The sequence below is a fragment of the Littorina saxatilis genome, linkage group LG6 (genome assembly GCF_037325665.1).
Source record: "Littorina saxatilis isolate snail1 linkage group LG6, US_GU_Lsax_2.0, whole genome shotgun sequence".
Taxonomy (NCBI): domain Eukaryota; kingdom Metazoa; phylum Mollusca; class Gastropoda; order Littorinimorpha; family Littorinidae; genus Littorina; species Littorina saxatilis.
Genome location: NC_090250.1, coordinates 55,027,920 through 55,053,990, shown reverse-complemented (window position 1 = coordinate 55,053,990; position 26,071 = coordinate 55,027,920). Strand labels below are relative to the sequence as shown.

The 26,071-nt window shown below is 42.5% G+C and overlaps 1 protein-coding gene across 1 annotated transcript in view; it reads right to left on the bottom strand.

Moving 5' to 3' along the window:
• LOC138969546 (sodium/mannose cotransporter SLC5A10-like) overlaps positions 1 to 26,071 on the bottom strand; it is a 44,496-nt gene that overhangs the window by 12,139 nt on the left and 6,286 nt on the right. The window contains exons 5-9 of the mRNA XM_070342372.1: positions 24,194 to 24,298; positions 23,474 to 23,579; positions 20,988 to 21,068; positions 14,047 to 14,261; positions 11,045 to 11,180 (exon numbers count right to left, since the gene is read on the bottom strand). Of these exons, the coding sequence (XP_070198473.1) occupies positions 11,045 to 11,180; positions 14,047 to 14,261; positions 20,988 to 21,068; positions 23,474 to 23,579; positions 24,194 to 24,298 (643 nt within the window). The remainder of the gene's footprint in view (positions 1 to 11,044; positions 11,181 to 14,046; positions 14,262 to 20,987; positions 21,069 to 23,473; positions 23,580 to 24,193; positions 24,299 to 26,071) is intronic.

Here is a 26,071-nt window from a genome sequence, read left to right as displayed (position 1 = left end):
GAGTTGTTTTTATGCGGCAACGCATGTAGCCTAGTGGTCTCTGTATGTCCAAGATCCGACCTTCTTCGCCACCTTTTATTCTAACAGTATCACCAACTTTGAAAATGGCAATTTCCATGCCGGTCAACTTGAGCCGAAGATACTACATCACGCCGTGGATCGTGTAACTCTGCATTTGCGCCACCGCAACTTTTTATCGCTTCACGCCGACGAAGAGGCAAGCTGCGAGGTAGGTCTCTCGAATGATAAATTAAATTGTTAGAATGCTAGGCACTCAGCATGTTCTCAAGTGTTGCATTTCACATACTTATATCCTTAGCTATATTTCTGTATATATTTTTTGATGCTTTGATGGCCCTGGTGATCGTGACGATCTGTTTTTCTTCTCGTTTCCCCATGTTTTGGGCATATTTTCAGTTTCTGCGTCAAATGCAACAAAACGGAGATTACTGGTTATTCTTGGACATGTTCACTGATAACTTTAATGTTTTATGAATCTCCACGTGTAGTTTCTCTGTATATAGTTCCATATATACTTTGCAAGAAGCAGATAAAAACAGAGTGTCAACAACTCTCTGTAATTCGCCACCGCATCAATTCAATGTTAGATGTAACTCGTCACCGCATTTTTTGTTATTCGCCACCGCACTACGCAAATTGTTATTTTCAAACGCAACAACATCGTGGAGGCATTTAAACCTTTATTTTTGTCACAAAACTGACAGCAATTGATAGGAGCATTTTAACTTTAGTGTGTCACGAAGTGGTTTGCATGTGAATTTATTATGCGTGTTCTGCCCTTTTGCACTGTCTCTACCCTTTCACACCAAACACTTCAAAAACAGAACTTGGGAGGATGCAGGCTCATTATTTCCTCAACCAAAACAACATACTTCTTCACTTTAAATACATCAATACGAACAACTTTTCAACACACAGTTCGCACAATCTTCCAGCTTTCACTCAAGGCATGTAAATACATATTATAACAATACTTTCTCAAATATAGATTAACGCACACAAGAAGGTACCAACAGACACTCACGAGTTCGTCTCACGGCTCACTGCATGTCGCCAGTTCACTTACTTGTCTCGCTGAATCGTCGTAGAATAATGAATTCAGATGCCAACACACAGAGATGCTAACACACACCTTTCGCTGAAGATGCCACACACACCTTTCACTGAAGATGCCAACACACACCTTTCACTGAAGATGCCAACACACCTCTCTCTGAAGATGCCAACACACACCTTCCAGGTTTCTCCCTGCGAAACCCTTCCGCCCGTAGCGGAAACAACCGTCGTCAGCTACGACCGGTCTCGATGAAGACTCCACTCGTCTAGTCATCTGCGCAGAGGTGGTCCCTTGCTTCCACCGTCGTCTAGCGCTTCTCTCGTGTAAGGTCCCTCCCTTATACGCCATGGAAAACCCTCATGGAAACTCCTAAAGAATTTAACCAAGTCTTAATACAACATTCTCTAAAACCATCTCTTCTTCCAAACGTTCATGTACCACTCATACATTCTCGTTCATTCCACGTTCACACTCCGTACAGATTCAATATCCAAACTAACACTTAATCAATGAATAACACTCCCCATACAAAGCATGACCGTCTTAAACATAACATAAATGCCTAGCAATTATGTTCAAGAAATTCCCCATGAAAAACCGTGAAACAATTACATCAAGAATTCTCTCAACGCTTCACACTAAGATTGGGTGCACTTTATACACACTAACCTTTACGCTCCAGCTATGTATTCCAACGTCACTAATATACAACATAGTAAATCATTTACCTTAAGAGACCCGTCTCTTGAAAGAGTACTTGTTCCCAGAACAAGTCTGACACACGCTGAACAACCTTCCCGGTTGGAAATCTCACACGCTGTGACGTTATTTACCCCAGACCAGCTACATGTCTCAAACACAACTCACATCAAGCTAAGCCAGTTTTGCATGCAACACCCGAAACACGTGAATAACGCCAGTCCGGTCAGCTACCATCGCCTCTACAACTTTTAGGGAGGTTAAAAACACGACGTGGCTTCACCTCACAAATATGCTACTCACATCTTTGTGACATCCCCCTTCCCGGGGAAAAAAGAAAATTCTTGAGTTTTCTTTTGATCAAAGCAAACTTCTTTTTCCACACATCCCATAAACCTGTGGTATGCTCTGATCTACGAATGACCTGGACAAAATGTCTGTCAACGTATTCCTGTCTCCTGCTATTGGATGAACCTCGAATCCTAATTCTTGCCGTTAAAGACACCACCGCATCACATGTTTTGAAAATTTCATCCATCTTTCCAAACACCTGCTTCATTTCATCCTTTTGACCACCTGTCAAACCAGGATCAAAAACAATGTCTCCGATTGTCTCTTCCTTCCCCTTAGGCAATGTAGGTAACGGCAACGTTTTCCTCTCCTCAGTCAAAGGTAACACTGCAACCTTTGCCTCTTCACATTTACTTGGGAAAACATCATGACTGCCCCAGTCAGACCTCAGTGAAATGCTTTCGCGATATCCACTACTTACTTCCTCAACATCAACAATTTTCTCTGCACAAACTGCATACTTCTCATCCTCTCGTGACACACTCAACACCTCTTCCAATGTCTCATCTTCTCTCAGCAAACTTTCCAGATCCTCCTCGTTAACCGACAAATCAGGAGTAACCACATTTTTCAATGGCACCGGGGAATCCTCCAGTTTCTTTTTGGCTTTTGCCCTACTCGTACCACACACGACCTTCTCAAGTACCACCTCTTCAGTGATTTTCTTGTGACTTACATCAGCACACAATCCAACACCCTGCGTATTCCCGAGGAATAAATCTACTCTGGGTACCACACCCCGAAGATTACCTATCACTAGGTCAGCGACTGGGTCTGTGAGCACACAACATTTCAACTTTCCCTGAAAATATGGGGTATCGACAACCACTTCCGCCAATGAATACAAATCAATCCGTCCACTAAAACCCTTCACTTTTTGAACCTCTCCCTTTATGTACTGGCTTGGTAAGACCAACGACTTCCTTACCCCAGCTACATTAGCTCCTGTGTCTCTCAGTACTGAAACTTGCTTCCCATTAACGAGACCTTCCGCTAATGGCAACGACCCGAATGCCGCCGAGCTAACCAACACTCCAGCGTCCTGACAATCCGCTACCGACTTCGCTGAATATGCTACCTGAATACATTCTCTAGCGTAATGGCCAAACTGCCCACATCTGTAACATGTGTCCTGATTCTGCTGTTCAGTACCTGTACCTCTAGTACTACCTTGCTGCCATCCTCTTCTACCCGGCCTACGATCATCTCCTCTGCCTTGAAACCTGGTATTTCTGCTCATACCATCTTGTCTTCTGCCACTATCACCTTGACCACGATTGTAAGACTGACCCGATCCACGATTCTGATTGAACGCTACGTTTCCAGTTCCCAAAGGAGTTACTTGACTCTTTCTGGCCAAACATTTATTCGGATGGGCTGATTTGTACATTTCTGCGCTAGCAATCATGTCTTTTGAATTTTTACAATCACGTTCTTTCAAAAAGACTGCCAAATCAGTGCATACACTGGTAAGAATCTGTTCACACAACACAAAATCAAACAATGCTTCATATGAGGTTTCTATATCCGACAACCTCAACCAACGGTTGAACAAATGCGTCATCCTTGTTACGTACGTGCCAAAACTTTCATCAGCCTCTGGCTTCGTACTACGAAATTTCTCCCGAAATCCCTCTCGAGTGCACTGAAACTTCTTCAACAACTCTTTCTTCAAGTCTTCATACGACAAAGTACCCGTTGAAAACAATGAATGAAACAATGACAAAGCTCCACCCTCCAGATAAGCTGATAAGTATGTAGCCCACTCTGAATCATTCCATTTGTTCGCCTTTGCATGCGTTTCAAATCTGAACAAGAAACTGTCAATGTCATCTTTATCTTCCTTGAACATGGGAAGTTTTGGGTACTGGGGCCTAATGCTGGGACCTGATCTCCCACCTGCATTTCCACCTGTACTTTGCTGCGCTTCTGCTTTCTTAAACTCCAAATCCATTTTCCTCGCTTCAGTATCTGCTTCTAGCCTTTTTGCATCCCTGTTTGCCTCAATTTCTAATCTTTTTATCTCAGCCTCTACTTCTAATCTTTTTGTCTCAGCCTCAGTTTCTAATCTTTTTGTCTCAGCCTCAACTTTCTTTGCTTCGGCCTCAACTTCTAATCTTTTTGCTTCAACCTCAGCTTCAGCTGCTACTTTCTTTGACTCAGCCTCAGCTGCTACTTTCTTTGCCTCCCTTTCCTGAATTCTCTCTTCTCTATCCATATGATCCTGAGCAAACTTAAACAAAGCTTCTGCCTTTAAGCCATGCTTCTCTCCCAATGCCAAATAATGATCATAAGTGCTACCACCAGTATCACTATGCTCAGCCATCTTTACAATGTCAAAATATCAAAGTAATCTCAAAGTAATACAATGGATTAAGTAACCCAAGTTCACAAAATTGTTTTAAGTATCAAAAAGTTGTATCATACACCAGTTTCTCGCAATACTAAACACATACAAAAGAGTATCATAAAATACTAACTAAAAGAAATCTTGTGCCTTTTTAAAACAATCCTTAAATTGTTTACTACTTAACTATTTACACCACCAGTCTCAAAAATACACAATAAACTTAATAGAGTTCAACAAAAAAAATTATAATTTAGAAAATATCAGATTAAACAAACAATAACAACTTCAAACACTTGTCAATCAATGTCAAACTAACAACTTTAGCACATCAACAACAACAAAAAATAACAACAATTAACTAGAATTGTCAAAGTTTCTCAAACCCAAATTACACACTTTAAATGAAAAAATTTAATTCCACACACCACTAACCAGCGTCAGATCCTTTAAGGAAAATCAATCGCCAGAGCAAAACCAAAACAAAATTTAAATGTTCACAACAACCACAACAAAAAATTTACCCAAAAGTTTGTCCAAGTACAAATGCTTACCAATTCCTACTAACCAAAAAATTTTTTTTTTAAAAACCCACAAAACTTTCCCCAAACCAACAACTAAATATCAAACACTAGTATAGGGGAGATAATCACCCTATTACTAATCCAACTACAAATAGGAACAACAATAACAATAATAAACAAACACTTTTCAAGCCAGAGTACACAACTAAAAAAAATCAGAGTCCAAACAAACCAAAAAAAAAATTCAAAATTTCAGAATTTATACACACAAAAAAAAATGGCACACCCTACACTATTTTATTTAAAATAAGCCTGCACCTCAACGACAACAATCATACACAACAATCAATCCAAGATAGAATCTAAGACAAATAGTTTAAAAAAAAAAACTTATAGGACAGGGAGCTAGAATTTAGATAGAAAGATAGTTAATAATTACACAGAAAAGGAAGCAAACAGAAACTAAGGCCCTCTCTACGTACGAAACTATACAATTACGTAGACCCCTAGAGCTGGAGAGGGGTTGTCCAATAACATACACATAAACAAACACTACAACACGCAAAGTATCAAAGTATGTATAATTAGCTACACTAAGGCACTTCTTTCTCAATTTCTCAATTTCCTCCAATGAAAGGGAAACAACTGCTTTTTAACTAGCACAAAAATCTATCCTTAGAAACAAAAACCTATTTAGGGCTAAATCGGGGTCACCACTGTCACGAAGTGGTTTGCATGTGAATTTATTATGCGTGTTCTGCCCTTTTGCACTGTCTCTACCCTTTCACACCAAACACTTCAAAAACAGAACTTGGCATGTAAATACATATTATAACAATACTTTCTCAAATATAGATTAACGCACACAAGAAGGTACCAACAGACACTCACGAGTTCGTCTCACGGCTCACTGCATGTCGCCAGTTCACTTACTTGTCTCGCTGAATCGTCGTAGAATAATGAATTCAGATGCCAACACACAGAGATGCTAACACACACCTTTCGCTGAAGATGCCACACACACCTTTCACTGAAGATGCCAACACACACCTTTCACTGAAGATGCCAACACACCTCTCTCTGAAGATGCCAACACACACCTTCCAGGTTTCTCCCTGCGAAACCCTTCCGCCCGTAGCGGAAACAACCGTCGTCAGCTACGACCGGTCTCGATGAAGACTCCACTCGTCTAGTCATCTGCGCAGAGGTGGTCCCTTGCTTCCACCGTCGTCTAGCGCTTCTCTCGTGTAAGGTCCCTCCCTTATACGCCATGGAAAACCCTCATGGAAACTCCTAAAGAATTTAACCAAGTCTTAATACAACATTCTCTAAAACCATCTCTTCTTCCAAACGTTCATGTACCACTCATACATTCTCGTTCATTCCACGTTCACACTCCGTACAGATTCAATATCCAAACTAACACTTAATCAATGAATAACACTCCCCATACAAAGCATGACCGTCTTAAACATAACATAAATGCCTAGCAATTATGTTCAAGAAATTCCCCATGAAAAACCGTGAAACAATTACATCAAGAATTCTCTCAACGCTTCACACTAAGATTGGGTGCACTTTATACACACTAACCTTTACGCTCCAGCTATGTATTCCAACGTCACTAATATACAACATAGTAAATCATTTACCTTAAGAGACCCGTCTCTTGAAAGAGTACTTGTTCCCAGAACAAGTCTGACACACGCTGAACAACCTTCCCGGTTGGAAATCTCACACGCTGTGACGTTATTTACCCCAGACCAGCTACATGTCTCAAACACAACTCACATCAAGCTAAGCCAGTTTTGCGTGCAACACCCGAAACACGTGAATAACGCCAGTCCGGTCAGCTACCATCGCCTCTACAACTTTTAGGGAGGTTAAAAACACGACGTGGCTTCACCTCACAAATATGCTACTCACATCTTTGTGACATAGTGCTGCAAGTTTTAAACTCAGGGGCGTTGCGTGATCTTGCCTATGCAAAGGATTTAAAGGCACCATGAGTTGACAAATCAAACTGTAGTATTTCTTCTTCTTCTTCTTCTTCTTCTTCTTCTTCTTCTTCTTCTTCTTCTTCTTCTTCTTCTTCTACTTCTTCTTCTTCTGTATGAAAAGTATGCTTATCTGTACTTGAGTGTATAACCCACATGTACTGGAATGTGCTTTTATATATATATATGACCCCCCCAAAAAAATCCCTGGGACTGTGAGATTCAAGAGGTTTAGGGTATGATGACATCAATAGGAAATATAACAGTGCTTACCGTAAGAGTGAAAAAAAAATACTATATTTACAAGTGGGAAATGCATCGATGACTGCTAGTGATGATCTGTACAGATTACGCAGCAAAATAAAGACACATCAGAACATGAAGACCAACGTTTTCACCAATGAGATTTCACTTCTAGGAAGGCACGCTGATGAAAAGTTTGTCCTCATGTTCTCTTATGCATTCATTTACATTCGGAAGATTGACTACACATACAAGAATGTACAAAAACGTTCCGCATGGTTTGAACATTACTTAGTGTAAGGTGACGAATGGCAGGATGGATAGCGTACTGCCCCTATGATCCGCTTGATTTCCTTGGCCTCGGGTTCAATCCCTTGCTGGGACAGTTCATAAAGTGAATTTGGGTTTACGCTATGCATTAAAAGCTTGTCGTCAGTGGTTTTCTTCCGGGTCCTACCAGTTTGTTTTCCTCCACCATTTCAAAAATGTAAATTAATTGTGCCCATCTGCAAAAATTAAAAAAAATTTATCTTTCCAAATTCTGATTTCCTAATTGCAGCTTTAATCCTTCGTACCACATGGTGAGTGTGTGTTGTACGATTGTCACCATGTGAGCGTACGTGTTGAAACAAAGCGCCGCACTTTGAGCTCGTAATGAGAAATCGCGCGTATTAAATTTAATTATTATTATTATTATTAGTTACTGGCAAGCTGCTCAGATCAGCCCCCCCTCCCCCGCACACAAACACAACTGATTTTATATCAGTGAAACTAACCCCTGTATGCATTTTTTTCTCTCAATTTATTTATTTAATTTATTTATTCTGTTTTTACAACCCACTGCCAAAACATTTCAATTTTGTTTGTAGTGGACATGTTTCTTCATCCCCTGACCATGATCATTTTCATTTCTGATGTCTGATTTCTTTGTCTCCTCCATTTTATTTTTTTAAAGGCATATGCTTGTTGCAGTACACTCCACAATCTTAATCAATGTTTATGTCACACAGGATTGGAACCAAATTGTGGGGCCAAATACCACATAATTCTAAAATTCTTAAAGGCATACTAACGCACTCCCGTGTTTACAAAGTGTAGTTTGCCCACAATCGATGTCAAACGCACCATAAGACCATATAATGACGATACGTCACCATGCGCGGACCATAATACATGCATTACAGCTTGTTCTAGCCTCTGAAAAAGTGAGGATGTCAACAAAGCCGCGGTGTTCTCTCCCTTGCATCAACGTTACATGTGTTGCCAAATCTATAAATAGGACGATCCAGATCAAAATGAAAATTCAAATATCTCAACATTTAAGGGGTCCTAGACCACAATATTTTGCAGGGAACTTAATTTAGTCTGTCTCCAGCTGTTGGTAAAGCAATTAGCGTGTATAGTCATCGAGTACATATGGCTTTAAGCTTCGTTGGTGTTTATGTGTGTGAAATAATTCTAAAATTCAGTCATTCCTATTACCAGCGACAACACAAAAACTCATCAGTTTGACGCTGGAAGAGAAAAGAACGCCTCTGACAGACGTGACGTTTTTCGGGAAAGAAGAATGACGAAGAATGTGGGAGTGAAACGCCGCCAGGTGCGTCTCAGAAACGTGTTCTACAAAAGCTGAACTATACACTGAACTGAACAACTCCAAATCAATATTTTCAATTGGAAGTGACAGAATCACTGAACTCTTCAACATATTATGCAATTCATTAGACAAGTTGCGGTGGCGAATAACATCCAAGACGTGAAATTGCGGTGGCGAATTACACCAAGCATCGGCGGCGTATAACATGAAGTCTAATTGTTTGTGTTTTCTTTTGCCGCGTGCGTCACCCAAAGACAAAATTGTGCAACATCATTCATCAAGAATACAAAGGACATGTTTAGCTCACAGGATATCATCACGGGAATGCATCAACTAGTGCTGTTTCGTTGAAGTTACGAAGGAAGAGACAAATCGTGCAATTTTTACTACAATTCCAGCAGAAATCGGACTTCTGAACTGCCGAAACCTGACATTTCGACTAAAAAAGCACGTGCCTTAGACCTTGAGTATATACTTCTTTAAAATGTACTAATGAAGAATCTAGATGATGCCTGAAAGTCCTACAAATTTTCATTTTCTGTGAGAGACCTACCTTGCAGCTTGCCTCTTCGTCGGCGTGAAGCGATAAAAAGTTGCGGTGGCACAAATGCAGAGTTACACGATCCACGGCGTGTACATGTACGACAGATCCTGCAGCAGAGGGTGCGTATCGCTAGCGCTTGTGAGACGCACCGGCCTCAGACGATAGATCTGTAGCAGACGACTGATGAGACAGCCTTGTTCTGTTGAACCATACTTAGCAATCAATGCTCTAAAAGCGATAACAAATGAACAAAACTATAAGCAAACTGTTTTAGTGTAAGTTTTATTTTGTCGCTCAAGATTTTGAATCAGGATGCTCTTGGGATTGATCTAAGCGGTTGCCCATGAAGCGTACCTCGTTACGACAACTTTACTAGAGTTGTGCGCCTTGAATCACTGTGTGTCTCTGTCGCTCTCTCTCAGTCTCACCGCGTCGGACAACTCATAATCTTCACTCAGCTCTATTCACCCAAACAGATTATGTACATTCTTTGTTGTTTTCTTTATTTCTTCAATGATAATGTTTGTAGATCGTTAGCCAAACGTCAGTTCGACTTTTATACCGCAGAATATCTCAATCGTTTTGCTGAAAAAAAAGTAGTCCCGAGTTAACGATAAATATGCAGATGACCTCTATAAATTATTCAGTTGTACTCTGAGACCAAAGACAAAGACCAATGACAGGTGAGATCGAGACTCGGTTGTGATGGATAATTCATATGGTTGTGATGGATAATCCAAAATAATCCCCTCCTCAGCTAACAGAGACAAAGAGGCAGGTCATGGGATAATTCAAAGTATTCGCACAAATAGTGGAGCGGCCAAACCGAGAAAAGGCGTATAGAAAAGGTATTTTAAGGCATCGGTTTTGTATACTCGATAACTGTATATTTTCTGAAAGCTTAATGTCTATAGATTCAAATGAGACTGATCGTCAGTGTGTCACCTGGCAGCAGCTATGCGTAATTTTGGGTCAAATCAGACCCACTCAATACCAAAAAAATGCTCCAACGAAACAGTACTTTTCAAAAACAGTACATTGCAAGTATGAATATACAGTAAACTACCTTGTATACGCCCACCTCCCCTATGCACCAATTTTGCACAAATGTTGGAGGTGGGCGTATACTAGGTACTATACCCTTTGCAGGAGCGGTTCCTTTACTAGAATAACGACATTTTGGTCACTTGGCAGGGAAGTGTTCAAAGGATGCGTTATTGCACAAAACGTTCCTCTCTCTCTCTCTCTCTCTCTCTCTCTCTCTCTCTCTCTCTCTCTCTCTCTCTCTCTCTCTCTCTCTCTCTCTCTCTCTCTCTCTCTCTCTCTCTCTCTCTCTCTCTCTCTCTTGCACCGTGTATCCTCTATGAAACATCCAATGATACATTTTTGTATTTGAAGAAATTAAGATTGATGATTAAACAGTTATTGTGGAAAGTGTGTGTTGTTAACTCTGAGTATAAAACTCTTTATGTGTTAAAAATAAGCAAATACTATAATTCCGTTTTTAAGCTGACACTTTATTTGGGTATGTTGGGGGAGGAGTGGCTGCTAGCCTGCACTTTGAGAACTCAGGAAAGGTGCGCGCATACGTTGTTGATAAAAAAAAGATTGTACACACAAACACAGACAGACAGACTGACAGACAGACAGACAGACGGACATACCAGGATAGAGAGCACGGCTGATCATTCCTGGAAACACCATGATGAACAGTGGTGTCAGTTTCAGATAGCCCGCCAGCAGACTTGCTCCACGCGCATGTGCCATGTTGCGTGCAGCTAGCGCCCTCTGCACGATGACCTAGACAGCAAGACAGACGTTGCCTCATGTACAGTGTTGAGATTCACCTTCATCATCGTTGTCTTTTTACATTTAGTCAAGTTTTGACTAAATATTTTAACATAGAGGGGGGAATCGAAACGAGGGTCGTGGTGTGTGTGTGTGTGTTTGTCTGTCTGTCTGTCTGTCTGTCTGTCTGTGTGTGTAGAGCGATTCAGACTAAACTACTGGGCCGATCATTATGAAATTTGACATGAGAGTTCCTGGGTATGATATCCCCGGACGTTTTTTTCATTTTTTCGATAAATACCTTTGATGACGTCATATCCGGCTTTTTGTAAAAGTTGAGGCGGCACTGTCACACCCTCATTTGTCAATTAAATTGATTGAAATTTTGGCAAAGCAATCTTCGACGAAGGCCGGGGTTCGGTATTGTATTTCAGCTTGGTGGCTAAAAAACTAATGAGTGAGTTTGGTCATTAAAAATCGGAAACTTGTAATTAAAATTATTTTTGTATTAAACGATCCAAAAACAATTTCATCTTATTCTTCATCATTTTCTGATTCCAAAAACATATACATATGTTATATTTGGATTAAAAACAAGCTCTGAAAATTATAAATATAAAAATTATGATCAAAACTAAATTTCCGAAATCGTTTTAAAAACTATTTCATCTTATTCCTTGTCGGTTCCTGATTCCAAAAACATATAGATATGATATGTTTGGATTAAAAACACGCTCAGAAAGTTAAAACGAAGAGAGGTACAGTAAAGCGTGCTATGAAGCACAGCGCAATCGCTACCGCGCCAAACAGGCTCGTCACTTTCACTGCCTTTTGCACTAGCGGCGGACTACGTTCAGTTTCATTCTGTGAGTTCCACAGCTGGACTAAATGTAGTAATTTCGCCTTACGCGACTTGTTACATTTAGTCAAGTTTTGACTAAATGTTTTAACGTAGAGGGGGGAATCGAGACGAGGGTCATGGTGTATGTGCGTGTGTGTGTGTGTGTAGAGCGATTCAGACTAAATTACTGGACCGATCTTTATGAAATTTGACATGAGAGTTCCTGGGTATGAAATCCCCGAACGTTTTTTTCATTTTTTTGATAAATGTCTTTGATGACGTCATATCCGGCTTTTCGTGAAAGTTGAGGCGGCACTGTTACGCCCTCATGTTTCAACCAAATTGGTTGACATTTTGGTCAAGTAATCTTCGACGAAGCCCGGACTTCGGTATTGCATTTCAGCTTGGTGGCTTAAAAATTAATTAATGACTTTGGTCATTAAAAATCTGAAAATTGTAAAAAAAAAAAAAATTATAAAACGATCCAAATTTACGTTCATCTTATTCTCCATCATTTTCTGATTCCAAAAGCATATAAATATGTTATATTTGGATTAAAAACAAGCTCTGAAAATTAAATATATAAAAATTATTATCAAAATTAAATTGTCCAAATCAATTTAAAAACACTTTCATCTTATTCCTTGTCGGTTCCTGATTCCAAAAACATATAGATATGATATGTTTGGATTAAAAACACGCTCAGAAAGTTAAAACAAAGAGAGGTACAGAAAAGCGTGCTATCCTTCTTAGCGCAACTACTACCCCGCTCTTCTTGTCAATTTCACTGCCTTTGCCATGAGCGGTGGACTGACGATGCTACGAGTATACGGTCTTGCTGAAAAATGGCATTGCGTTCAGTTTCATTCTGTGAGTTCGACAGCTACTTGACTAAATGTTGTATTTTCGCCTTACGCGACTTGTTCATTGTTATCATCAGAATTGTTGTCGTAGTCATCTTCATTGTTATCGTCTTCTTCGTCGTCGTCGTCATCCACATCTCCCCCTTCATCATTCTCGTCATCGTCGTCATCCACATCTTCTTCTTTATCAATATCGTCGTCGTCTTTAGTGTTGTTGTCGTCAGCAAGACACATATTGACAAAGAACTGACATCTGCCTCGTGGTGTCTGTCATAGTTCTTTGCGTATCGTAGTTGGTCGTTCTAACTGACCGTTGGCAAATGAGCCTTTCAGGTCATTTTTGTGTCCAAAAGACCGTCCGCGACTTTGTACAACAAAACGTCCAAAGATTAGCATCAAACTCTTTGTTTTAACTACGCAATGATGAGTTGGTCTTTGAGCACCATCAAACTCTTTGTTTTAACTACGCAATGATGGGTTGGTCTTAGAGCACTGGTGTACGGACTCTCGTGTAAAGACACAATCATTGAAACAACACGCATAAAATACAGCCAGTCTCGTCAGCAGCCAGACCAGCAACTAACCAAGCAATCCTCCCGCAGGAAGAAACAAGAAAGAAAACAAAATAAGGGCAAAAAAAGTAAGGGTTGAAGCAGCCTGGATGCAACTGAGGTTTAAAAAAACCAACAAAAAACACACACAAAACACACACAAAAACCACACAAAACACACACAAAAAACAAAAAAAAACACACACAAAACACACAAACCACACAAAAAACACACACAAAACACACAAAACACACACAAAACACACAAAACACACACAAACCACACAAAAAACACACACAAAACACACAAAACGCACAAAACACACAAAACACACAAAACACACAAAACACACAAAACGCACAAAACACACAAAACACACAAAACACACAAAACACACAAAACACACACAAAACACACACAAAACACACAAAACACACACAAAACACACAAAACACACACAAAACACACAAAACACACACAACACACACAAAACACACAAACAACACACACAAAACACACACAAAACACACACAAAACTCTCATTAACAAACCAATTAACGACCCCCCCCCCCCCCCCCCCCCCCCCCGTACATCAAGCAGTCAGCAAACAAGCCAGTGTCACCTGGTCGGCACACCAATACCACAGAGACGCCAGAGTGGCTCTGATCATGACCCCTGGCCACGGAAGGTCAGAGTTAACGGGGTCGCGAAGCACGTGGAAAGCGTCGTCACGTGGTAGTCCGCACGTGTTGTTACTTGTATGGTTGGCCATCCATGCCGGGTATGCTTCCATGTACTTGTTGTAGAGTGCTTCTGTACCTCCAACCTCAATGTATGCTGTACACAAACATGTAGAGTGCTTCTGTACCTCCAACCTCAATGTATGCTGTACACAAACATGTAGAGTGCTTCTGTACCTCCAACCTCAATGTATGCTGTACACAAACATGTAGAGTGCTTCTGTACCTCCAACCTCAATGTATGCTGTACACAAACATGTAGAGTGCTTCTGTACCTCCAACCTCAATGTATGCTGTACACAAACATGTAGAGTGCTTCTGTACCTCCAACCTCAATGTATGCTGTACACAAACATGTAGAGTGCTTCTGTACCTCCAACCTCAATGTATGCTGTACACAAACATGTAGAGTGCTTCTGTACCTCCAACCTCAATGTATGCTGTACACAAACATGTAGAGTGCTTCTGTACCTCCAACCTCAATGTATGCTGTACACAAACATGTAGAGTGCTTCTGTACCTCCAACCTCAATGTATGCTGTACACAAACATGTAGAGTGCTTCTGTACCTCCAACCTCAATGTATGCTGTACACAAACATGTAAGACGCGGATAAGGATAAGGATAAGATTGTATATAGTCTTGTAAGGTTACCCTCGTGGTCATTTGGGTCGCTTTCTCTTTGGGGAAAGCGAGCTGCCATACAGTATATTGTCCTGTAAGGTTACCCTCGTGGTCATTTGGGTCGCTTTCTCTTTGGGGAAAGCGAGCTGCCATACAGTATATAGTCCTGTAAGGTTACCCTCGTGGTCATTTGGGTCGCTTTCTCTTTGGGGAAAGCGAGCTGCCATACAGTATATAGTCCTGTAAGGTTACCCTCGTGGTCATTCGGGTCGCTTTCTCTTTGGGGAAAGCGAGTTGCCATACAGTATATAGTCCTGTAAGGTTACCCTCGTGGTCATTTGGGTCGCTTTCTCTTTGGGGAAAGCGAGTTGCCATACAGTATATAGTCTTGTAAGGTTACCCTCGTGGTCATTTGGGTCGCTTTCTCTTTGGGGAAAGCGAGTTGCCATACAGTATATAGTCTTGTAAGGTTACCCTCGTGGTCATTCGGGTCGCTTTCTCTTTGGGGAAAGCGAGTTGCCATACAGTATATAGTCCTGTAAGGTTACCCTCGTGGTCATTTGGGTCGCTTTCTCTTTGGGGAAAGCGAGTTGCCATACAGTATATAGTCCTGTAAGGTTACCCTCGTGGTCATTTGGGTCGCTTTCTCTTTGGGGAAAGCGAGTTGCCATACAGTATATAGTCCTGTAAGGTTACCCTCGTGGTCATTCGGGTCGCTTTCTCTTTGGGGAAAGCGAGTTGCCATACAGTATATAGTCTTGTAAGGTTACCCTCGTGGTCATTCGGGTCGCTTTCTCTTTGGGGAAAGCGAGTTGCCATACAGTATATAGTCCTGTAAGGTTACCCTCGTGGTCATTTGGGTCGCTTTCTCTTTGGGGAAAGCGAGTTGCCATACAGTATATAGTCTTGTAAGGTTACCCTCGTGGTCATTTGGGTCGCTTTCTCTTTGGGGAAAGCGAGTTGCCATACAGTATATAGTCTTGTAAGGTTACCCTCGTGGTCATTTGGGTCGCTTTCTCTTTGGGGAAAGCGAGTTGCCATACAGTATATAGTCTTGTAAGGTTACCCTCGTGGTCATTCGGGTCGCTTTCTCTTTGGGGAAAGCGAGTTGCCATACAGTATATAGTCTTGTAAGGTTACCCTCGTGGTCATTCGGGTCGCTTTCTCTTTGGGGAAAGCGAGTTGCCATACAGTATATAGTCTTGTAAGGTTACCCTCGTGGTCATTCGGGTCGCTTTCTCTTTGGGGAAAGCGAGTTGCCATACAGTATATAGTCTTGTAAGGTTACCCTCGTGGTCATTCGGGTCGCTTTCTCTTTGGGGAAAGCGAGTTGCCATACAGTATATAGTCTTGTAAGGTTACCCTCGTGGTCATTCGGGTCGCTTTCTCTTTGGGGAAAGCGAGTTGCCATACAGTATATAGTCTTGTAAGGTTACCCTCGTGGTCATTCGGGTCGCTTTCTCTTTGGGGAAAGCGAGTTGCCATACAGTATATAGTCTTGTAAGGTTACCCTCGTGGTCATTCGGGTCGCTTTCTCTTTGGGGAAAGCGAGTTGCCATACAGTATATAGTCTTGTAAGGTTACCCTCGTGGTCATTCGGGTCGCTTTCTCTTTGGGGAAAGCGAGTTGCCATACAGTATATAGTCTTGTAAGGTTACCCTCGTGGTCATTTGGGTCGCTTTCTCTTTGGGGAAAGCGAGCTGCCATACAGTATATAGTCTTGTAAGGTTACCCTCGTGGTCATTCGGGTCGCTTTCTCTTTGGGGAAAGCGAGTTGCCATACAGTATATAGTCTTGTAAGGTTACCCTCGTGGTCATTTGGGTCGCTTTCTCTTTGGGGAAAGCGAGTTGCCATACAGTATATAGTCTTGTAAGGTTACCCTCGTGGTCATTTGGGTCGCTTTCTCTTTGGGGAAAGCGAGTTGCCATACAGTATATAGTCCTGTAAGGTTACCCTCGTGGTCATTTGGGTCGCTTTCTCTTTGGGGAAAGCGAGTTGCCATACAGTATATAGTCTTGTAAGGTTACCCTCGTGGTCATTTGGGTCGCTTTCTCTTTGGGGAAAGCGAGTTGCCATACAGTATATAGTCCTGTAAGGTTACCCTCGTGGTCATTTGGGTCGCTTTCTCTTTGGGGAAAGCGAGTTGCCATACAGTATATAGTCTTGTAAGGTTACCCTCGTGGTCATTTGGGTCGCTTTCTCTTTGGGGAAAGCGAGTTGCCATACAGTATATAGTCTTGTAAGGTTACCCTCGTGGTCATTTGGGTCGCTTTCTCTTTGGGGAAAGCGAGTTGCCATACAGTATATAGTCTTGTAAGGTTACCCTCGTGGTCATTCGGGTCGCTTTCTCTTTGGGGAAAGCGAGTTGCCATACAGTATATAGTCTTGTAAGGTTACCCTCGTGGTCATTCGGGTCGCTTTCTCTTTGGGGAAAGCGAGTTGCCATACAGTATATAGTCTTGTAAGGTTACCTTCGTGGTCATTCGGGTCGCTTTCTCTTTGGGGAAAGCGAGTTGCCATACAGTATATAGTCTTGTAAGGTTACCCTCGTGGTCATTCGGGTCGCTTTCTCTTTGGGGAAAGCGAGTTGCCATACAGTATATAGTCTTGTAAGGTTACCCTCGTGGTCATTCGGGTCGCTTTCTCTTTGGGGAAAGCGAGTTGCCATACAGTATATAGTCTTGTAAGGTTACCCTCGTGGTCATTCGGGTCGCTTTCTCTTTGGGGAAAGCGAGTTGCCATACAGTATATAGTCTTGTAAGGTTACCCTCGTGGTCATTCGGGTCGCTTTCTCTTTGGGGAAAGCGAGTTGCCATACAGTATATAGTCTTGTAAGGTTACCCTCGTGGTCATTCGGGTCGCTTTCTCTTTGGGGAAAGCGAGTTGCCATACAGTATATAGTCTTGTAAGGTTACCCTCGTGGTCATTTGGGTCGCTTTCTCTTTGGGGAAAGCGAGCTGCCATACAGTATATAGTCTTGTAAGGTTACCCTCGTGGTCATTCGGGTCGCTTTCTCTTTGGGGAAAGCGAGTTGCCATACAGTATATAGTCTTGTAAGGTTACCCTCGTGGTCATTCGGGTCGCTTTCTCTTTGGGGAAAGCGAGTTGCCATACAGTATATAGTCTTGTAAGGTTACCCTCGTGGTCATTCGGGTCGCTTTCTCTTTGGGGAAAGCGAGCTGCCATACAGTATATAGTCTTGTAAGGTTACCCTCGTGGTCATTCGGGTCGCTTTCTCTTTGGGGAAAGCGAGCTGCCATACAGTATATAGTCTTGTAAGGTTACCCTCGTGGTCATTCGGGTCGCTTTCTCTTTGGGGAAAGCGAGTTGCCATACAGTATATAGTCTTGTAAGGTTACCCTCGTGGTCATTCGGGTCGCTTTCTCTTTGGGGAAAGCGAGTTGCCATACAGTATATAGTCTTGTAAGGTTACCCTCGTGGTCATTCGGGTCGCTTTCTCTTTGGGGAAAGCGAGCTGCCATACAGTATATAGTCTTGTAAGGTTACCCTCGTGGTCATTCGGGTCGCTTTCTCTTTGGGGAAAGCGAGCTGCCATACAGTATATAGTCCTGTAAGGTTACCCGCGTGGAAAGTCGAGTCGCTACCCATTGTTCCTTCTTTTTCCTGCATGCGTGTATTCATGTTTCCAAGCCCTGAGACTTTAGCTATGAACTTGGGTTCTTTATCGTGCGCATGCTGGCACATGGGGGTGTTCGGCCACCAAGGAGAGTCTGCACAAAGTTGACTCTGAAGAATATATCCCTCGGCGAACGTGGAGATCAAACCCACGCCGATAGCAACAACTGATTTCTAAAGCCAGCGCCCCTACCGACGGAGCTATTTCCCTTCCCCAGAGCTGCTTAGACTTGATCTTGATCTTGATGGTTACGCTGCTGGGTACCAGAAGACTGGCATAAATGCAGCGGGGGAGAGTGCGGCAGCCTAATGGTGGTGGACGGCTGCTAGCTTGGCTTTAAAGATGCCAATGCTTTTGGAGGTTACAATATTGTCCTCAAGTAGATTCCAGTCTTGTGCCGTCTTCACAAAAAAGGAGTTCCTAAACTGATCAGTGCGGCCTTAGGGCACTGAATAGGGTCTAGAATTGTTTCTTGAGTACTGTGAGACGATGTTGGATGTGTGATGGTCAGAGTGTCTCACTGGCCTGATTTTACGGCCTTGCTTATGCTCAGTTAAGAACTGGTGTGATGGTAGTGCCGGTACCAGCCCCTCAACCACCCTATAGAAGAACGTCAGACGGAGTTGTTGACGTCGCTGTTGCAGAGGTTGGAGTCCAGTTTTCTCTAGGAGTCTGGTGACGCTGCCGGGGGTCGACGACCTGAAGTCGCCTGTGATAAACCTCGACGCTTTAATAATAATAATAATAAAGATAGCTTATATAGCGCCGCTTCACAAATTTAACTATGCTCTTAGCGCTGTACATCGAGATATAACAATTTCAATAATATAAATACAAAGATGATATTATAATAATACACATTTACAAATATCACTCACGTGCATACATCCTCGTGCACACCACGCGCATACACACTCCCACTCATTAACAAGTGCTTCCATCCCCCTGCCACTGAGATGTTCATATACCCCCCTGGACAAGCTCACACCATGTCCGTCTCCTCTCTGGACTGTACATACACTCAGCAAGAAAAAGAAAGACTAAATGCTTTGCGTTGTACGCGTTCGATGCAGTCAATGTCTTTCTTCAGGTAGGGGTCCCAGACAACCGCCCCATACTCCAGGAGGGGACGCACAAGGGAGAGGTAGGCCTGCTGACGGCAACGAGGCGGGCAGCGTTGGAGGTTGCGGCGGAGAAAGCCAAGGGTGCAGTTTGCTTTTTTAGTGATAGAAGAAATGTGGGGGCTCCATTTCATGTCGTCTGAGAGGAGAATGCCAAGGTAGGGTGTGGATCTAACGTTTTGGAGGATGCTGTTGTCCAGTTGGTAGTAGAAGTCAGAGGATTTGTTTATACTGAGGATATAGCATTTAGAGGCGTTGAAGCGCATGCCCCAGGTAACCGCCCACTCTTCGAGGTGTCTGAGGTCTTGTTGCAGGGATTGGTGATCCGTGAAGGAGTTTATTTCCCTATAGAGCAGGCAGTCGTCGGCGAACAAGCGGACGTGGGACGATACGGAGGCTGGCAGGTCGTTAATATGGACAAGGAAGAGTAGTGGGCCGAGCACCGTCCCCTGCGGGACGCCAGAGTCTACTGTAGTTGATTCGGATGAAGTACCCTCGAGTACAACTTTCATGGAGCGTTTTATTTTGTTCTTAATGATAAAAGATAGCAATACATGCACAGCCTGACGGGGAGCTTACGAAGAATTCCCACTGCTGAGTCACCGAGACAGACTTTATTCACGAAACATGATTCCCACTGCTGAGTCACCGAGACAGACTTTATTCACGAAACATGATTCCCACTGCTGAGTCACCGAGACAGACTTTATTCACGAAACATGATTCCCACTGCTGAGTCACCGAGACAGACTTTATTCACGAAACATGATTCCCACTGCTGAGTCACCGAGACAGACTTTATTCACGAAACATGATTCCCACTGCTGAGTCACCGAGACAGACTTTATTCACGAAACATGATTCCCACTGCTGAGTCACCGAGACAGACTTTATTCACGAAACATGATTCCCACTGCTGAGTCACCGAGACAGACTTTATTCACGAAACATGATTCCCACTGCTGAGTCACCGAGACAGACTTTATTCACGAAACATGATTCCCACTGCTGAGTCACCGAGACAGACTTTATTCACGAAACATGATTCCCACTGCTGAGTCACCGAGACAGACTTTATTCACGAAACATGATTCCCACTGCTGAGTCACCGAGACAGACTTTATTCACGAAACATGATTCGATTTCCGCAAGAAGAAATACAGAGGTGACAGAACTTTGACGTGACGACATTACTCCCCTTGTGATGTCCTCTCCAGCCTTCTCGCTTTAAACGTCAGAGATTTCACGTTGGAAGAGAGGATCAAGGAGTTACATCTAATTTTTTTTTATTGTATTTTATTTGTTAAGTTGATGTCGTATATCTCGTTAAATAATATACAACCACAATAACAAACAAAGACACCAAACAAATAAAGAAAGGAAGAAGAATAATGGGAAGAAACAAACGCACAATCACACAAACCAAATAACAAATATTACCTAGTATTGCCAGAATAACGGCTCCAACCAACATAATGACACTCTGGAGAGTGTCTGTGTACACTACCGCTGCAAGTCCACCTGCACGAACAAAATGTAATGTCTTATAATCAGATACAATGCACGACAGAGTAGGGATCGTTTATGCTTCGGTTCTTCGGATATAACAAGCCCATCAAACGCCGGTTTTGCATACTCAAACATAATTGCCTCCATAAATATTTACGCTACAACAGTAAGGCACTATCGCTAAACAAATGTGACCCCCCCCCCACCCCCCTAACAGCCAATGTCAAACAAGTTTTCCCGACGGCTAACATATGTGACATATGTTCATAATCTTCCTGCACTGAATGAGCGACCGGCACGGTTGGCCTAGTGGTAAGGCGTCCGCCCCGTGATCGGGAGGTCGTGGGTTTGAACCCCGGCCGGGTCATACCTAAGACTTTAAAATTGGCAATCTAGTGGCTGCTCCGCCTGGCGTCTGGCATTATGGGGTTAGTGCTAGGACTGGTTGGTCCGGTGTCAGAATAATGTGACTGGGTGAGACATGAAGCCTGTGCTGCGACTTCTGTCTTGTGTGTGGCGCACGTTATATGTCAAAGCAGCACCGCCCTGATATGGCCCTTCGTGGTCGGCTGGGCGTTAAGCAAACAAACAAACAACCAAACTGAATGAGCGTTTTCTATTGAGGTAAAGAAAAAAAATACGTGTGACTAATTTCTTTCCAAGGAATTAAACGGTAAATATCATAAGTTTCGAGCTTTATCAACGTGCTATTCGAGGAAGTCAATGAAATCTGTTTTCATTACAAAACAAACAAAGAAAGAAGACACAAGAGATAAGCAAGCAAGGAGACAAAACTAACGAACCCAAACAAGCAAGGAGACAAAACTAACGAACCCAAGCAAGCAAGGAGACAAAACTAACGAACCCAAGCAAGCAAGGAGACAAAACTAACGAACCCAAACAAGCAAGCAAGGAGACAAAACTAACGAACCCAAACAAGCAAGGAGACAAAACTAACGAACCCAAACAAGCAAGGAGACAAAACTAACGAACCCAAACAAGCAAGGAGACAAAACTAACGAACCCAAGCAAGCAAGGAGACAAAACTAACGAACCCAAGCAAGCAAGGAGACAAAACTAACGAACCCAAGCAAGCAAGGAGACAAAACTAACGAACCCAAACAAGCAAGCAAGGAGACAAAACTAACGAACCCAAACAAGCAAGGAGACAAAACTAACGAACCCAAACAAGCAAGGAGACAAAACTAACGAACCCAAACAAGCAAGGAGACAAAACTAACGAACCCAAGCAAGCAAGGAGACAAAACTAACGAACCCAAACAAGCAAGGAGACAAAACTAACGAACCCAAGCAAGCAAGGAGACAAAACTAACGAACCCAAACAAGCAAGGAGACAAAACTAACGAACCCAAACAAGCAAGGAGACAAAACTAACGAACCCAAACAAGCAAGGAGACAAAACTAACGAACCCAAACAAGCAAGCAAGGAGACAAAACTAACGAACCCAAACAAGCAAGCAAGGAGACAAAACTAACGAACCCAAACAAGCAAGGAGACAAAACTAACGAACCCAAACAAGCAAGGAGACAAAACTAACGAACCCAAACAAGCAAGGAGACAAAACTAACGAACCCAAACAAGCAAGCAAGGAGACAAAACTAACGAACCCAAACAAGCAAGGAGACAAAACTAACGAACCCAAACAAGCAAGGAGACAAAACTAACGAACCCAAGCAAGCAAGGAGACAAAACTAACGAACCCAAACAAGCAAGGAGACAAAACTAACGAACCCAAACAAGCAAGGAGACAAAACTAACGAACCCAAACAAGCAAGGAGACAAAACTAACGAACCCAAACAAGCAAGGAGACAAAACTAACGAACCCAAACAAGCAAGCAAGGAGACAAAACTAACGAACCCAAACAAGCAAGCAAACAAGCAAACGATTTACAAAACAACCCAAACCTGTTGTAAATAATTGTAAAGTCTCTGCTGTGTAATCGTCGCATATCAGAAACACGCATAGATACAGGGTGTCTAAAAAAAAAAGTACCCGATTTTCTTTCAATACTACAGACAAGTCAGTAACTTTATTGAAATCATTTTTGCGTGATATTGTAGTCAGTTCATAGAAGTTTTGTCCCCAGTTCACAGCTTTCAGTTGAGATCGTCTGTTTCTCCACCTGTGATCAATGTAGCCACCCCGTCTTCCTATGACAGACTGCATCCTCATTGCCATATTGTTCATTACATTAGGGAATGTTTCCTGTGGGATGTTCTGGATTTCTCTGAGAATGTGCTGGGGCTACATCCTGTTGGAACCACTGTGTTGTCATTCGGATTTCATTGTCCCTTCTCTTAGTTTTTCCATTTCTCGGTACTGATGTTTCAATATCTTTTGGGGTACTTTATTTTTAGACACCCTATAAATGTCAGTCACAGTGAAATACAGACCTGCGATTGTGTAAATAGCGGTGATGACGAGAATGGGTATCATGGAGAGGTGTATGTCCCATCCTGTCGCCTGCTGTACGAATAACCCCCCTGCATACACATCCACCTGTTTGTCGTTAACAGTTGATAGTTATTAGACACACTGACAGATAGAGGATCGCCAGCATGTACGCACCGACTTACGCATTCACGCACGCACGCAAGAATATACGCACGCACACACGCACACACACACGCACACACACACACACACACATGCACACGCACACACACACGCACACACATACACACACACACACACACACACACACACACACACACACACACACACACACACACACACACACACACACACCTTTTACCAACATAATATCAGAGTATCGTAATTCGCCTTTGCTAATTGATAAGCTTTGGCTTGCTATATACCATTTTGATCAAAATCTACAGTTCTGCCATACGTTTCCCAAAAGTACAAGATTTTGTTTAATCTATTGCGCACAAAGTTTGCTCCAACAGCTTAGTAGTATATCGCACAAAAACACTATTTATACCAACATACACTCTTACATAGTGTATTCCGAAGTTTCATTTTCTTTGATGTATGTTTACAAAGACAAATATTTTCTCTTGCATTCTATCATTACTATAACAATGAAGTGTACTTATTTCGCACAACACTTTGGCAAGAAGTGAATTCTAATGGATCAAGGTGTAACTTACTGATATTTTGACCAGCACATAGAGCGAGAGCGCAACGCAGCTCAGGTATATTCGCATCCGATAGCCCCCGAATCGACGCCCCAGGTACTCGGGGATGGTAAAGATCTGGAAAGAAAAGAGAGAATGGGACATGCAGTAACGTTCGCCCGGAGATGTATTTTATCCTCTTTTCCAAGCACGTCATCAGTCTGGAAGTGTGTCAAACGGTATTCTATCTTAAATGAGATACGACATCAATGAAACGAACCAAGACATCTCTTCTTGAACTTAAAATCTCTGTCGTCGAAAGCGAGGCAGAGTTGGAGAAGACGTGATTCATGCGAATGACGGTTTCTGAAAACATGTCAGTCACATCTTATGTATGTCTCCAGGGTGAATAGCAAAGAATGTCGAGAATAAAGTTTGTCTCGGTGACTAAGTGGAATCAGCAGAGGACAATTAAGGTCACCGCCAGGCTGTGCATGCATCTGTATCGTATCGCATTAAAATGTGACCCTCCACCACGAAATGAGTCGCATGTCACCTCGCGCGGTTCTGCGCTAGGCTTAATATAAGTCCGGAGAGTGCATGGTAACAGCGTGAGGATCACTTTAGTCACAGGTTTATAACTCAAACAGTTTGTGCTCTTTTCTAAAACGGTTTTCACCACTGGATAGAGCATAAAACACTCTTCAGGAAAATGTAAAAATATGAAAATCATGCAAAGATGACATGCGACTCATTCCGTGGTGGAGGGTCACAAATGGGGTTTTGAAGAGCGTGCATGACCCCTTATAATTCACAATTTACGAGTCTAGCGAATGTGGGATAATGAAAATAGGGGCCATTGTAACGTTTAGCTTTGTTCCCAGTTAGAAACAAGCCTTACGGTGCGCGATAAAAAAAAATGCAAGTAGTTTAGACAACATAAATAACATTCGAAGCAGCTGCAAAAGACAAGCACCGAGTCTTTTGCCTCTATAATTCACCTGTCTATAATTCACCTGTCTATAACGGCCACCTGTCTATAACGGCCACCTGTTTATAACGACCACTTCTGGTCGGTCCCGTTGTTGGTCGTGATAGACAGGTTTGACTGTTGTAAACATTTTACTCGTATCTTTTAATCACCAATGTCAATCGATAGCACTGTCATTAAATAATATACATAACATAAGAATGTGTTAACACATTTTAACTGTACTGGCTGCTATTTGGGGTTAAAGATACCTCCCTTCCTATGAAAAGGATCATGAAAAACAAACCGATCTCCGTGCGCCTCTCTACACGGGAAAGAACATCCTTCCATACTCCAACATTTAACAGCTTTGATGCTTCCTGTATAGGGAGAAAGTTATTGCTGAATTCAGTTCTGCAGAGTTTAAGTGACACAATGGATTCAACAATAAATCCCACTCTGAACGCATTGCCTCTACAGAGTGGGATATTGTGTATGAAGGGGATTCAGACACTAGCAGGTCTGCACATAAGTAGACCTGAGAGATCGGACAAATCTCCACACTTAACCCACCAGGCGGCCGCGGCCCGGATTAGAACTCACGACCTTCCGATTAGAAGGCCGATTGTCTTATCCACTTGGCCAATGCTCCCGTCAAAGTGTGTTGAACAGTGGAACACTTTTGTTTACAGTGTACACAAGATCGAGGGTAGACATGTCAAACTTTCAACATCCGCTGAATCAAAAGTAAGAATCACTCTCAGCAGTACCTAGCTGTATGATCTAGGCTGTTTTTATATTTAGTCAAGTTTTGACTAAATATTTTAACATCGAGGGGGAATCGAAACGAGGGTCGTGGTGTATGTGCGTGTGTGCGTGCGTGTGTGTGTGTGTGTGTGTAGAGCGATTCAGACTAAACTACTGGACCGATCTTTATGAAA